This window comes from Athene noctua, chromosome 2, assembly GCF_965140245.1.
Source record: "Athene noctua chromosome 2, bAthNoc1.hap1.1, whole genome shotgun sequence".
Classification (NCBI taxonomy): domain Eukaryota; kingdom Metazoa; phylum Chordata; class Aves; order Strigiformes; family Strigidae; genus Athene; species Athene noctua.
This window is the reverse complement of record NC_134038.1, coordinates 30,655,230-30,670,149: the sequence shown is the minus strand read 5'-3', so window position 1 is coordinate 30,670,149 and position 14,920 is coordinate 30,655,230. Positions and strand designations below refer to the sequence as shown.

Genomic DNA, 14,920 nt, shown 5'->3' with positions numbered 1-14,920 from the left:
ATTAGGAGACTGTTGTAGCAATGTTGTGCTGAATCACATATATTTTTATTCAGGGGGATTATTCAACCCAGTGTTTTTCTCTGGACACTTTTGTTTGCTGCAATGTAAGATTTAGGGATCTTTCTTTAGACTTAAACCAAATTAAAATAACAATGCTAAGGCTTTAAAAAGTCTGCCTGTATCTTTCCTTGTACTTCGTTCCTCATTTTAAATGACAGGCATGAGATTAGCAGTTTATGCAGTATGTCCAGAAGATTAATGTTTCCAGGTGAGCTTAGAGACTTGTTTCATTTGATCAGCCACTGGAATTTCTCATTGCACTGGGGGGGAAAAAAAAAAATAAAAATAAAAAAAATAAAAGGGCAGGGGGGGAAAGAAAGAATGAAGCAGTTCTAAAAGCTGTAGGTATCGAGGTTTAAGATAGATCTATGGCACCAGTCTTCTTTTAGCAGTAATGATAGAAAACAAATTCAGATATGACATTTCTGAGACTAAGGAACATTTTGTTTGCTATATTAAAGCAATTGACTCCAACATCCACTTCAACAGAAATAATTTAACTCCAGATTCAAGAATTCAATATTCCTCAGTGTTCCTTTGCAACCTTTTATTTTCAGAAACTGTGTGAAAAGATGAATTGCAAAACTTAACTGAAATTGTTCCAGTTGAAAATACATGCTTCTACTGTGAATATTTTCACACGCATGTATACATGTAAAAATATATGAGGGAAAAGGAAAAGGCAGAAATCTTGGGTAGGGGTTAGCAAGCTGTGTGAAAAATTTAATCTCAGAGGGTGGAGGTGGGGGTTGTATCTGTTTTAACTTCATGACCAAGTTGCAGAACACTATGGCTTCCAATGAGATGACACAAAATGAGGATTCTGGACTCCTTACAGAAATCTGATATAAGTCCAAAAAGCCTTCGAGGAAGAGAATGTCCAATAGGTGTTTATTGACTTTCCTAGCTCTATATATTTCTTATGCCAACTGCAATAGAGATTAGTTTTGGAAGCCTTTTTACAAATATTTGTGCTGTGTGTTTATGTGCAGTTTGCTCAAAATAATCACATTCTGAAGAAATAAATTGGAAATGTCATGGTCATAGATTTCTGGGGAAAAGAATTAACTCAGAGTGGAAGAGTTCTTGGTTCCTATGGTCTTTGAGCCAAAATGACATATTTTCTTTGTGGGTAATAAAGATCTATTTTTTGTATGGCAAAGCTAATGTAGATAGAAAATGTCACTGGGAAACATAGAAGAATGTGGATCCAGTTAATGTAAGACGATGGTGAATGACCAATTTGAGAGCTTCACTAGCACTGTGTATTAATATGCATGGTAATTTATACTTTTACTTCTTTAAAATTAAAATGGAATATGTCATATGGTCTTTTGTTAGTACCTTTGATATTCAAATTCAATTTAATGACTTTCAAAATAATTATTTCTTAATATGATTTTTAGTAACTTATTACAATGTTTCCTGGTATTATTTCATGTCATATGTAAATGAATGTCATTAATAATATGTAGTACACCTTAAACCTCTTATGAGTGAACTTCTGAAGAAGCATATAAAGTTCAACTGCATGCAAGACCAAATGCAGGGAGAAGGATGATATTTTATGTTTAGTGAAAGGGTTTCTAACATGAGTTCTATGATTTTAGTTATTACTGATGGATAAAATATATAGTGGTTGAAAAAGGGGTTGAGGGGATAAAGAGTGGGGGGATTATAACTTCAAGCCACAGCTCACTTCTTGTTGAGAAACACTTTTCTTAAAAAAAAAAATACACCAGCGTGATACATTAGTAAGAATAACAGAGCAATTGGACATTCATATAATTAGCAAGGTTATTTGAAGTTGTAGTGAGTTCTAGTTCCAGTTAGTACCAGTTAGGTGTTATTGAAATCGGTATAGGAGGAAAGATAAAACATCATGCTTTAGGATTTAGAGTAATTCTAAACTACTTAGCATTTTAGGAGGAGAATCATGCTGAGATGATAAGAGAATGGAGGGTGAATTATCTTGTTCCTAACTAGCTTGAGGTTCTCACATTTCCTTTCAAAGCAGCTGGGGCAGCTGGAGGCAGAAAACTACAGTACGTGAACCATCAGTCTGAGAAAATATGATGTTTTCTCTATTCCTATCACTATTTTTATATTTTCCTTGCGGAAATGACAAAGAAACCTGAATAAAGCAACACTGCATATCGTTCATTTTGAAGTTTTTCAGTATTTCCAATTATTGTATGTCCTGGCTTTGCAATTGATTCTATGTCGTTGTAGTTTTGTTGTCAAATTGCATCCAGTGGGAACTTTATGCACTGGTAATGAGAGTTAGTATGCGACTAGAACCCAAGCATTGTTAATACAGAAATAATGGCATATTATTTGTTTGTAACTAATCTGCACAATAATGTTTCCTCCCTTGTGCCAAATTTCAGTGGAATTATCTCCACTTCTGTTGTCATTTTTTTCAACTCAGCCCTGATCTGTTAATAAACACTGTAGACTTCAGGTTAGTGAATGTCACAGAGCATTTTCCTTTGTATCACTGTTATATTGTTTTGTAATACTAAAACTGTGATACTGTTAAGGGAATATTTAAAGTTTTTACCTGAAAATACATGACCTAATTCTGTGGCTGTCCATCATATGTTTTACAACTGTTGTGTTACAAAGACAAAACTTTTCAGAACCCTAATATGTGAAATATTGGATATAAGGAAAAAAAAAAAAATTGCAATGAGGGTGCTGAGACACTGGACCAGGTTGCCTGGAGAACTTGTGGATGTCCCATCATTGGAAGAGTTTGCAGTCAGGTTGGACAGGACTTTGAGCAACTCCATCTAGTGAAAGATGTCCCTTGCCCATGGCAGAGGGGTTGGATTACATGATGTTTAAAGGTCCCTTCCAACCCAAACCATTTTATGACTCTATGAGTCTGCAATTTGGGACACAAATTTTCATAAAGTTGGCACTGAAAAAAATTACTGTATCTCAAGGGAAATGCTGTAAGACTTGTGCTATGCAATTCCAAAGTGTATTTCAAGCTTGTATTTTGAACATCCTCTATAGATCCCCTAATCCAGATAAACCTGGAACATGAAGAACCTAGGCAGAAATAGGATGTATAGAAAGGAGAACTGAACAGCTGGAAGTATCTGAGAGTCATTATTTTGGGCAGGGGGTTTGTTGAAGTGAGGTGGAGTCAAGATGAATGCTTAGATCACTGCAAAGAGAACAGTGAAGAATGGAGGTAGGATTTCAGGACAAAGAATTAAGAAAAAGTCAGGTGTGTTTTAGAAAGGAATAGTAATGGAAAGTGGTGGAAGTGCACTTGGGGCTGCAGAGGTCCATTCCTGTCTCCACTGCCAGCTTCCTCTGATCTGTGGATGTCATTTTTCAAGACACAGTGAAATCCACAGCGTGATTTCTCTCTGATCTGTTGTCAGCCTGGATGAAAGCCTCCAACCTATGGGAATACCCTCAAGGTCAGACCTAACTTTGAAGGGTTTGGTAGCAAAGTTCAGGGTATCAAAAATGTACCCAACCATCAGTGATGACTGTTATGCCAACAAACCCCAGGAGCAGAAGCAGGTACAGTAGCCAACCTTTCAGAGAGACACATTTTGCCCTTCTACCTAACAGCACCTTGAAACTTCCCATCCAGATCCTTTGCCCCACACCATCTCCTGCTGCTTCTGCCCCATATCCCTGGGGCTGCTGTGTCCTCCTGCCCAAACCAGGACAGACTCCAGGTTCATTGTGATGTGCAGAATGAGCTGTGAATGGGAAAACACAGAAAGCCTTGGGAACATTCACTTTTCAAAATCATGAGGAAAGGCACTCCAAATGTAAGCAAATTTTTTTGAAAATCCAGGAAATATGGTTAATAAATATTGGTAATTTTTGGCAAAATATAGTTACTGTGATGGTTAATTTAGGAAAAATCCTTTTTGTTTGTGTTCGCATTAATAAAGTTAAGCATCTGCACGAAAATAGTGAGAACAACAAAGAGATTGGAGCAGTGGGGATAGTGGACTCATTTGTACACTACAGATTTCAATTGTCGTGAAAAACTGTTGCTTGGGGGATGAAGCTAACATTAGTAGGAAAGTTAGATAAAAGGCTGTGGGGCAGACAAAGTAGCCAAGTATTGGAAGAGAGAAAGAAAAATATATTTTGAGGAAGAGTTGAAAATTACTGAGGTTCAGGCTGTGTTCCCTAGAATAAATCATACTGAAATCTGAAACAGGTAGATGAGGGACTTTCATACTATATCCCCATTACACTGTTTAATGTCACTGCTTGAGGCTAATTGCAATGCTGAGAAATTCAGACATCTAGTCAACATTATGCTTCGTCTGTGTCTTATGGTAATAACTATCTTTTGTTACCAAAGAAAAGCAGCAGAGAGTTTGTTGGCTGCTGCCCTGTAATGATTGTGCTTGATCTGAAAGAAGACAGGTGCTCTATTTTCTGTTTGTAAACAGCATGATCAAGAGAAGACAAAGAAAGCAAGGTGCTCCTTGCACACCTCACAGTCTGCATAAAGCTGTAACTCAAGGATCAGTTCTGTTTCCCACTAATAGCAGCAATGAGAAGGTACAGTGCAAGCAGGTATTGAGATCATATGAGAGTCCCAACTTGAACCTTTTTTTTTTTTTTGGCTGGCTAAACTTACTTTAAAACAGTTGTCTTTTTTCCTTGAAGGTAACAGAAAGTTCCTGATGTACTTTTCATTGCCTTCCTATATCCATTGGCAATGTTAATGTTCCGCCTGCGCAGAATTGGCCAGTCCATGTGTTAAATAAGTATTTGGCAGGTAGAAATCTTGTTCTCTGAGTGGGAAACAGAGCAGCTGAAAACTTGATTAAATTAAAAGGACCTTCTTACAGGAAGACTATAATTGCCTGCATCTGTAGTTTGGCTCTGGTGGAGTGAAGTACTCATATGACAGGCAGCTTCATGGCTGTGCCATGGTACAAACCAAATTAGAGTTTTCCACAATTAACACCCAAACTCCCACAGCTCTTACAGCTGGTCTGCAGATAAGTGGCTGTGGCCTTATAGTCCCTTCTAGCTAAGTGAATCTCTTGCCCCTGCAAAACAGCAGCATGGATCTTCCAGAAAGCCACAAGCACGGTGCTGAGAAGGAGGAGGTGTGGAGGACTGTCAGCAACAAGCTTTCTTTCCATAGGAAGCTCTTCACCAGACATGCCCCTTTCTCAGTGATGTCCCTTCCCCTGCAGCCCAGTACTCCCACCTTCCCCTGGTGACTCCTGCCCCATCACAGAACTTAATCTACAGGAATTCAAGCACCAGCAAAGAAGCAGTTTGTCAGGTCTTGGCCACAGACTCTGCAATCACAGTGGAATTGATGAGCAGTCTTCATGAGGCCACGAATTAGCATTCTCCCATTCCCAGGCAGAAGTGATGCCTCTCCCAGGGCATAACGTGGACTACTGTTAGTCACATACCCAATGGGGCACAGTGACTATGCCCTTACTTGGGTGGGAAGTGCACGGTTGGCAGCAAGCAGAGAAAAAACAAGGCAGGCCAGTGCTCCATGTCAGCTGTGAAACATGTCAGCATCTGATCAGAAGCTAAGGGAGAGACTGTTGTCGCCAGTACCCTAAAGGAACAGTTTGTTATGGATGTATAGACAGGACAGGATTTCCCCTTTTAGCTGTCATCTGTCCTCACACCAACCCAGTTCCCTGGGGAACAGAAAGAGACTTTCCAGCAAGACAACACTCCTGTTACTGAATGGTGTTAAGAATGATAGCTTATATAATCCTATAGCCTCATTTCATTTTAGCAGTATTTAATGAAAGAAGAGATGGTTGAACAAAGCAATTTCATATACTATTCAACAAGCAGCTCCTTCTGTATGAAGCATTAACAATAGCTGTCATCTTTGTACAAAAAAAGGCTTCCAATTACTTCAGTGCTAAGAGAAAATCCAAATGCAGCTGAGAGCCTCACAAGAAAATTATTTTTAATACCATTATGGAAAAGGAAAATGTGCGACCCAGACCTTCATTTAATATTTTACTAGACTTGAAAGTTAATTTGAGTTTGTGTTCAATTTTCTGGGAAGTTTCTTCTTTAGGGCTGTGCAGTTTGGGCACAGAATTGAACAGAACTGGGAACTAGCCTTTCCTCTCCACTTATTTCACATGCTAGAGACAGGGAAAAGGGAGGAAATGACATGTAATTAATGTAAAATATAAAGGAAAAAGCAAGTCTATGATGTAAGAAATGTCATATGAATTCATTAAAATTCCTTTAGTACACAGCAGGGAGATTTATAAGACTGGTAGAAGGAAGAGTATAAAAGACAGACAGATTAGGTTTAGCTCTGCTGGTGTTCACTTATACTATAAATCATATGACTAGAGGCTGTCTCTAAATTGCATCTACCTCTTGGTCTTTCTCTTCTGTCCCGTATATTTTAGGTCATCTGAAAAAGCAGAGAATGCATCCTGATCTCCCTATATCCATAACTTTGTCTGGGTATAGACTGTGCATTCATTGTGTGAATTCTTTCTCTGTACATTAGTTTTATTTATAATTTCTTCCATTAAAGGTTAGTCTAAAGCACAGCTGGTCTGGAAGTACACAATGATATCCTTTCTCATCCAAAATTTTAAGTCAAGCAACTGTGGCATTTTACAAGGAATGTATCAGTTTCTGCAACCATTCACAAGAATGGGTGGAAGAGCATCTAATGAAACATTTCTTAGAAAATTAGCTGTTGAGCTATAGAGGCCCCTAGAGTTTTTCTAGCTCCAGGTCTTGCTTGGTTCTCAGCCTTTCTGGCATGGAGCCCATGCTCAGAAGCCACATCAGTAATAATTATAGGTACTTGGAATCATTCTCTTTCACTGGGTCTTATGCTGAAAAGCAGAGTGGCCACAATTAAAATGCCAATCAATGACCTTAGTTCATGTCAATTCTCCACCTATAGCTAGAAATTTCATGGGAGTGTACTTACTAACTGGGGATGAAAGTCATGCTAGAAACCACTCTAGTACAAGAGATAAGTGAGTACTAGGGCCTAGGAAGGGCACTATTTAATTTTATAGTATAGATGTAGCCTGACTAACAGATCCTGGATTTGCAGTAGAAAGCCTCAAAGTCCCAGTTTTCATGGATTGAGTTAGTGTCTGTTGAAGCTTCCAGTTTCAGGCATTTGGTTTTGTGAACCAAAATGGTTGATTGGTTTTGGTTGGGTTATTTTTCAATAAAACATTTTAAAGAATCTGAAGGGCAGGTATACTTTAAAGTAGTGAAATAATTCTAGAGTATGAGTACACTTTAGGTATTGTTGCTTACACTTACAAATCTTGTTTAAAGGCAACTGTTGTCTTCAGGACCAGATTCTCAGATTGCTTTGGCAGCGAGACAATGATCAAAGCCAAGACTAGCTGATATTGCTTTTCCAAAAATGAGAGGCTCATGCACTAGGGTCTCCTTGGTCCTTACTCTACTGCCTAGAGGAGGTAGGTGGGCAGCAGTAGGAAATGGTGATAGGAGAAAGGTAGATCATGCCGTGTTGAGCTGCTCTTTCATACAAATATATGTAGTTACTGAATAAAATCACTGTTCTCTCTAAATGGTTTGCATATTCTTTTTTCAAGTCAATATTTTTTTCTCATTACTAGATAATTTTCAGTATAATTAGAAATAAAATACCATGTTTGAAATTAGATATATTCTGCTGTTGACACACAAACTTGAATGAAATCTAGATCTCATACCTTAACTAACCTCTGCTGTGCTAACAGGAATAGATAGAACTGAAGATGCATTTCTTCTAATAAACAAAGTAATCTCTTTTGATTCTGAAAGCACAGAGAGCAGGCTGCTGCATTACAGTGTGCTGTTGTCTGCACAGCGACCTTTGTATTCACAGTGATTCCTTGATATTTTGAATTTCAGTGTTGAATTTATATCTTAAAGTTGATGTCTAAGTAAACATTTATGATATATGAACAGAGAAAATAATGTGAGAGTTGCTGAGGTGCTCCATTCCCACATAGAAGCAAAGTGAATGTCTGTGTCCTTTGCCAAGCTGTCTGGTTCATATTCATGTACAAGTGCAGTAGCTAATTTTACAGCATCAGGAGTGATGCCTCTCTGCATTCCTTGGGGTGGAATCGTTAGCTCAGGTAAATCTCTGTGCTGCAGCCAACAAATTTAATTGACACAGTTTATGACCTAGTAGATGTAAATGTCTGCTGTGAAACTAATGATGGATGAAGCAAGAGAACAAGTTATCTCACAAGATTTCCAGTTGGGCTAGAAATAATCTATCCTGTGAAATGTTGACAAGTTCACTTCTAACCTTAGTTAGAAAATTGAGGTTGGAGAGATAGTGCTGAAAAATAATGGGGTGAAAATCTGTTCTAACTTTTCAAACAATTTCCTACACCCATTCTTAACTTACTACAAGGTGCTTGGGGAGTTGCAGAGCCATTCAATCACTTTCATTTTAACAGAAAAGCCCCATGTGCACAGCTTTCCTATCAACTATTTCCTGTGTTAAAGAGAAATTCTGGCTATTACTGTCTGTATAACATAGTTCACTGTTTTTGGCTAGTACATTTAGAGATTTATTTGAGTGCAAGCGAATCTTAACCGATTCTGAACATCTTTACAGCTGTGTTTTCTTTCTGACAGTATTTGATTAAAATGAAGGGAACACATAATAAACAGTCCTTAGTCTTCTACACGACTTGTCTTTGTTAAAAGTGGGTGTTGTAGAGCTGCAAATGTAGGTCTACAAGAATAATCATCAAGATAGTATTGATTTACCCTGAAAGGATATGAAAAAGTTTTAGAAGTCCTTTAGTGTTCATATGCCTAAGAATAGTGACCTGGGCTGTAGCTCTGAAAGAGAAGATGAGAGACATGTAAAATATGTGAAGATGAATCACGTAGCCTCAGGTATTTCCCAAGAACAGATTATAATTCTACTGTTTTTCCTAAAATCTGACCCAGTTGTAGTAGGAGACGGTGAAAGTCAATACAGTCAATGACCTTAAAGCTGACATATTAAAATAGTGTGAAAAGGTCTAATTATCGTAAAGGTCACAGGATAAAAATTTCATTCCAATTCTGTTACTTCCAGGAGCCAATGGAAATGCAGCACAGCTATCAAAAGTCCTCAGTGGCTTTCAGAAATGTCTGACGTTTACTTTGTTGGGTCAACATTAGTAGAATTTATATTTCTTTAAATAAGGGAATCGTAGCTGAATTTTAAACAACCATGACAGAGGAAGATTAATATATATTTAATAAAGCACTTGCTAAAAATTAAGGTCAGAAAAGCCTTTCAAGGAGGTGTGAAACTGTCTCCAATATTCAACCAACTTCAGAGAGATAAGTAAAACAAGAAATATAATATTTTTTTGAAAAATATGATTTAAGAGTAATCTGGCTTCTACCAAAGGAACTACAATCAGATTTAATTCCAAAATGATTTATATGGAGAAAATTTTACCCAAAACTATAGTTTTTATCAAACAGTTCTACACAAAAACTTTTCATTTCAGGACCTTGTATATTTTTAAATAAATGTTTTTTCTAGCTCAAAATACCAAATTTAAATATAAAATATGTTTAAAATTCTTTTAAGTGCTTGAAACATTCAATTTCCAATGGAAAAATCTTTTCTATCAAAAAATTTGAAGTACATATATTTTCAGTGTTTCTGATTGTTAAAAAAAGTCTGATTGATTATTTTTTTCCACTTTGTGTGAAATAAACATATCCAGTCAGTAAGTCTCAGGCTTTTACTGCAGTTTTTGAGGTCAAAAATAGCTTAAATAAAAATGCTTGAGATTTTAGCATCAATGCGCTGGGCAATGATGCTTCTTCATTCTACAACCTCAGCTTTCTACTTCTCTTTTCCCTCCACTACACTCAATTTCAGGTTAAACATAGACTTTACCACAAACATGTGCTTCCTTGAAAGTCTTGATCACCAGGTAATTCCATGGTATTTGGGCTATGTTGTTCTGTCACAGTAATTTTATGCTAAAATAAATCTGATGATTTTGTCAAATGTTACTCTTTTGTATATTAGTGAAACTGAGAAGTTTAGCTGCAGCATCACTCACATGGCATGGAATTTGTTTCCCAATCAGAAGTTTTACTTTATCCGTGTGATTTGATGTAATGTCAAGTTTGCAATATTCAATCAGAGGAAGGGAGCTTTTAAATACGGGTTTGTGTTTATATAGACAGTTTCCTAAGCTCAAGCAAGGTATTCTGTATAGAAGGGTCTGTGTTTCTTTCTTCATGGGTAACTGTTACAAGCAATCAAAATGATGGACATGTATTTCCTGGTATGCCTTTGATCATGTTTCAAGAGAAGAGAGTAATTTGAGAACCAGCATGACTACTGTCTATATAAGCTTGACATATTTTTTAATTTCAAGGATAAATACACAGACATAATGTAAGTGAACTTTTTAAAAGCATGAATGATATTTCTGGTGTTAAGAATTATAAGTACCTGCATAAGATAAAGCATGTAAAAAAAACAGATTTTCTCTTTCTCCATACAATTTTTAAAGCCAGTACATTTCTCTACTCAGAACCAAAAAGAAAAGAAAAGAAAAGAAAAAAAAAATATATATATATTTAGATGTATTGATGTATTTGGGGTAGGAAAAAGATAGTCTCTTATTTGGTTTTGAAAAGTCTCTTTTTGAGTGGATAGTGAAGTGGCAGTTAACTATCAGTGTGCATTTCTCGAGATCCTAAAGGGGAAATCTTCAGAACCATTCTAGTCCTCCACAACAGAATTTGACTTGAGATCATAGTTTGTCTCAACATCTAAGTTACCATTTAAATCTCCTTCTGTAATAGAAATGCATTACTGGTTTCACCTTTATGAGTAAAAACTCATGTATGTTTAAAAAATGTCATTTCTTTCTGTCACCAATAACTGACATTTTGGCTAAAATCTTCATGCGTTACAGTAAGAATTTTTAGGGAAGTTTTATAGCATCAATTCAGAAGTGCTAAAAACTAGATAGGTGTTTTAGGTATGCTATCGATTTTCACTATTACTCATTTTCAGTGTCTTGAAGGTGACTTTGCAAATTAACTTTCAGACATTTGGCTTATTAATATCAAATGTTTGCTTTTAGATATCAACATGGCAGGAGAACCAAAACCATACAGACCAAAACCTGGCAACAAGCGACCACTTTCAGCACTTTACAGGTAAATGAGATTTAATTTTAACTTACTACAATTCCATTTTTATTAGAAAAATACAGTAACCTGAAATGTAATTACCAATGTCACTGTGTATCCCATGAATGAGACAAAGGAAATTTTTTCCATTCACTCTTTGATGCTTGTACAAAATATAATCAAGCTCCTGTACACACCCGAAGTTTTTGAATGTGAGTAAAAAAGCTGGTATTGTAGTGTCTGACACTACCTGTGTCTGTTGACTCATTCCAGAACAAACTGTTCTAATTTCCATAGATAAAGACTGTCCATAGAATGTCTGTCCTAAAAAACTAACTTAGGCTAGTTAGGAGTAAGCCCAGCAAACAAAATTCCTGACTGATACTTAGATGCAATGACCACAATATGCACATAAACCCCTCTTTTGGTTGGAAACAAACATCAGAATTTATGTTTGCTATAAAAAATGAAGTACTTAGGATATTTAAATGCAGGCATTCAGAAGAATAGATAAAACTACATCAGTTGGACTAGAACTTTATTTCATAGTGAAATACTTTATGTTTTACTGAGGTCAAAAAGCTGGTCTCTGCCTTCTCAGTATTCACACCATGGATGTTATTTGTCAGTGCAAGAACAATCCAAGGGAAGGGGTTGCAGCTATAAACTGTAAGAGTATTACACATAGAGTCTTGCTGTACTAAAAAGTTATTAGAAAATATGTTTGACAGAGACACACCTTTAGGTTGAAGTAGCAGAATGCAGTCGCCTTAGACAGCCTTTGCTCCAGGGGTGCTAAAGCCAATGGGGTTGTGCCTGGTGAATGTTAAGTGCTCTAAGATCCCACCCAAGTGCTCAATCTGGAATTCAAGCTTTGGGTTAAATATGAGTGTCCTGGTTCAGCTAGGATAGGGTTAAGTTTCCCCAGCAGAGAGAGAGGGGGAAGGGATCTCCAGCCGGGCTATTCATACCATGCTGACGTCAGGTCTGGGCGAGGGTCTTCCTTTGTGGCTTTGGTCACGGGGAGCACAGGGCTGTCTGTATCCATTACGGTATCTCTCTGTATATCTTTTGTCTTGTTCACTGTTATTACTGCTTACTGTTGTTACCATTGCTACTGTTGTTGCCCAGATTGTTTATCACACTGTTGTATTAAATTTTTTCTTATTTTAACCCCGGGTTTGTGCCTCACTGCCAGCCCGACCGGCTGAGGGTGGGGGAGGGGCAACGGCAACGTGGTCTCCGGTCCTGGCAGGGCTTAAACCAACACAATGAGTTGCATTAAAAAGATGTCTGTTTATTTATTTGTTTATGTAGCGGTAATTTAATTTTCCCTCCACACATCCTTTTGCAGTGAAAATGGAGGCACAGGAGAAGAGAAGCAGACTCTAGGCCCATGTAAAAGTGTAATGTTTAACAAAATTATAATGAAGTACACAGTAAAACTGTAAATCTGTAATTTACTAAACCTACTGACAAAGAGAATAGTGTGGTGATCTGTGAAGTGTATATTAATGTCCCCACTTCTAGTACTAGAATCAATTTTTATTTTTTTTTTTTTTATTTTTTGTAGAGTGCTATTCCAATTTTTAATCCTTATGTTTTATTATGTGGCTATGGCCTTGTTCTTGTGACTTTTTAATGTTCAGGGATCAGTGAAATGGCTAATAATTTCACAGCAACACAACTTGTTTCTCATTGAATTTTGCGTTAAGGGTGAGAACCAGCTTCTAACAAGAATGGACTTCTGTCCTGTTCAGGAGATAATTGACAGTGTCTTTCTCCTATTCCCAGCTGCCTTTTTTCATACAGCTTGTACAAACTTGAAGAAACCCCCACCTTTTTTTTCAAATCAATTAAGCTTAGTGAAGCATTACAGGTTGTTAGGGGGACTGACAGGCAAACATGAACACATATATTTCTGCTCAATAAACCTCACTTCTCATAAAAGTACTACAGAATTTCTGCTCCAGATCCATGAAAGGAGTTAGGGGTGATTTCTACCACGGCTGAAATGCAGATAGACTGGCTCTGACACCAACAGCTCAAAAGTGAAATCAGACATACTTGAGCAGGACTTTCTCAAGCCTGGTCTGATTTGAAAGCTTCAGATGGAAATTCAAGGGTGGGATCACAGAATGAGACAGCCTGGAGCATTTTAGATCTGAGCCTGTCTGCTACATAGTAGTAATGTGAAGTTTTATCGTATAGTTGCTATCATATAGATTATTTCTATATCATAGAAATAATAGAAATATCATTTTTGGAGAAGAGCACCCTGTATTATCAATTGGTTCAACTGCAAGGTATAAAACTCTATAGTTGTTACTGGTATCCATGGTCTACTGTGTCCCTGTGTCAGTATTTCAAAAGATTTTTGAAGATGTTCTATGGTTTCTGGCATGTATACGAACTTCCACCTCTGAGCTTCTGAATGGTTTCTCATAAATACTTGTTCTACAGACAAGACAGGGTAACAGAGAGACCTGTGAAAAGTTTTACAGGAATTTTAAATAGAAAAAATATTTTAGTTTATGTCCTTTCACAGTACAGACTCTTTCTCTAGAAGATTATGAGAGGCTTCTTTGAGCAACTAACAGAAGACTTCATCTGATGGTAGTGGAGAACTTTCACAATCTTGGTGTCTGTTAGCATAATAGTATGTGAGGAGATAAAAGATTTATAAAGTTCTTTACAACATTGAGAACATCTACTTATTTCAAGACGTTGTACTGGGTCTGGCTGAGATGGCGTTAACTTTCTTCATAGGATCCCGTATGGTGCTGTGTTATGGATTTGTTACTAAAGCAAACCAATGTTTTGGCTGTTGCTGAGCAGTGTTTGCAGAGCATCAAGGCTTTCTCCCTATTCTGCTTTCCCAATGAATAGGCTGGGGACAGACAATAGGTTGGGAAGGAATACAGCTGACACAGCTGACCCAAACTGTCCAAAGGGATGTTCTATGTCATATAACATCATGGTCAGAAATAAAAAGTGGGGAGGTTTTTCCTTCCAAAGTAGCTGCTCCTTGGAGACTGCCTGGGCTGCTTGTGGGACGTAGAAATTAATTGTCTTTGCATCACTTGTTTTTTTCCCTCGTTCCTTTTCGCATTACACTGCATTTATCTTAACTCATAAGGTTTTTTCACTTTTGCTCTTCCTATTCTCTCCTTCATCCCAATAGCGGACAATGGTAGGGGAGTGAGATAGTGATTGTGTGGGTGCTTAGCTTCTGGCTACACAAGATGGAGAATGTTAAGAGGGAAATGGTTACTTTAGAGCTGATTTTGACTAAGAGAGGTATTGGTTAAAAATTTAGTTATCACAAAATATTCACTGTGAAAAGGGAGGACTGAGGGCAGTAGAAACAGGATAATAGATTTCAGAAATGACAGGCTTCAATGAGCTCAAAGAAGTGATAAGCAGGTTACCTTGGAAAGAAATTTTAGGGACAAAAGGAGTGCAGAAAATCTTGCATTGACTGTGCATAAGGTAGAACAGAAAATTGTCCTGAAGCAGAAGTAGTAGCATAAAGGAATAATATCTCAGCATCAAGTTTCTTTAACATCATAAAAAGTGAAAAGTAATTGTACAAAATGTGAAACCAAAACCCCATGTCTGGAAGTGAGGAGTAGAAAAGAACAACAGAGACATCTAACAGGATGTCAGAAAGTCTAAGGCACATAACAGTACA

The 14,920-nt window shown here is 37.2% G+C and overlaps 1 protein-coding gene across 7 annotated transcripts in view; it reads left to right on the top strand.

Moving 5' to 3' along the window:
• The window catches only part of RALYL (RALY RNA binding protein like), a 397,087-nt gene that overhangs the window by 300,499 nt on the left and 81,668 nt on the right, over nucleotides 1–14,920 (top strand). For all 7 annotated transcript variants that reach the window (XM_074898776.1, XM_074898780.1, XM_074898779.1 and 4 more), the window contains one exon: nucleotides 11,178–11,253. In XM_074898776.1, the coding sequence (XP_074754877.1) occupies nucleotides 11,178–11,253 (76 nt within the window). The remainder of the gene's footprint in view (nucleotides 1–11,177; nucleotides 11,254–14,920) is intronic.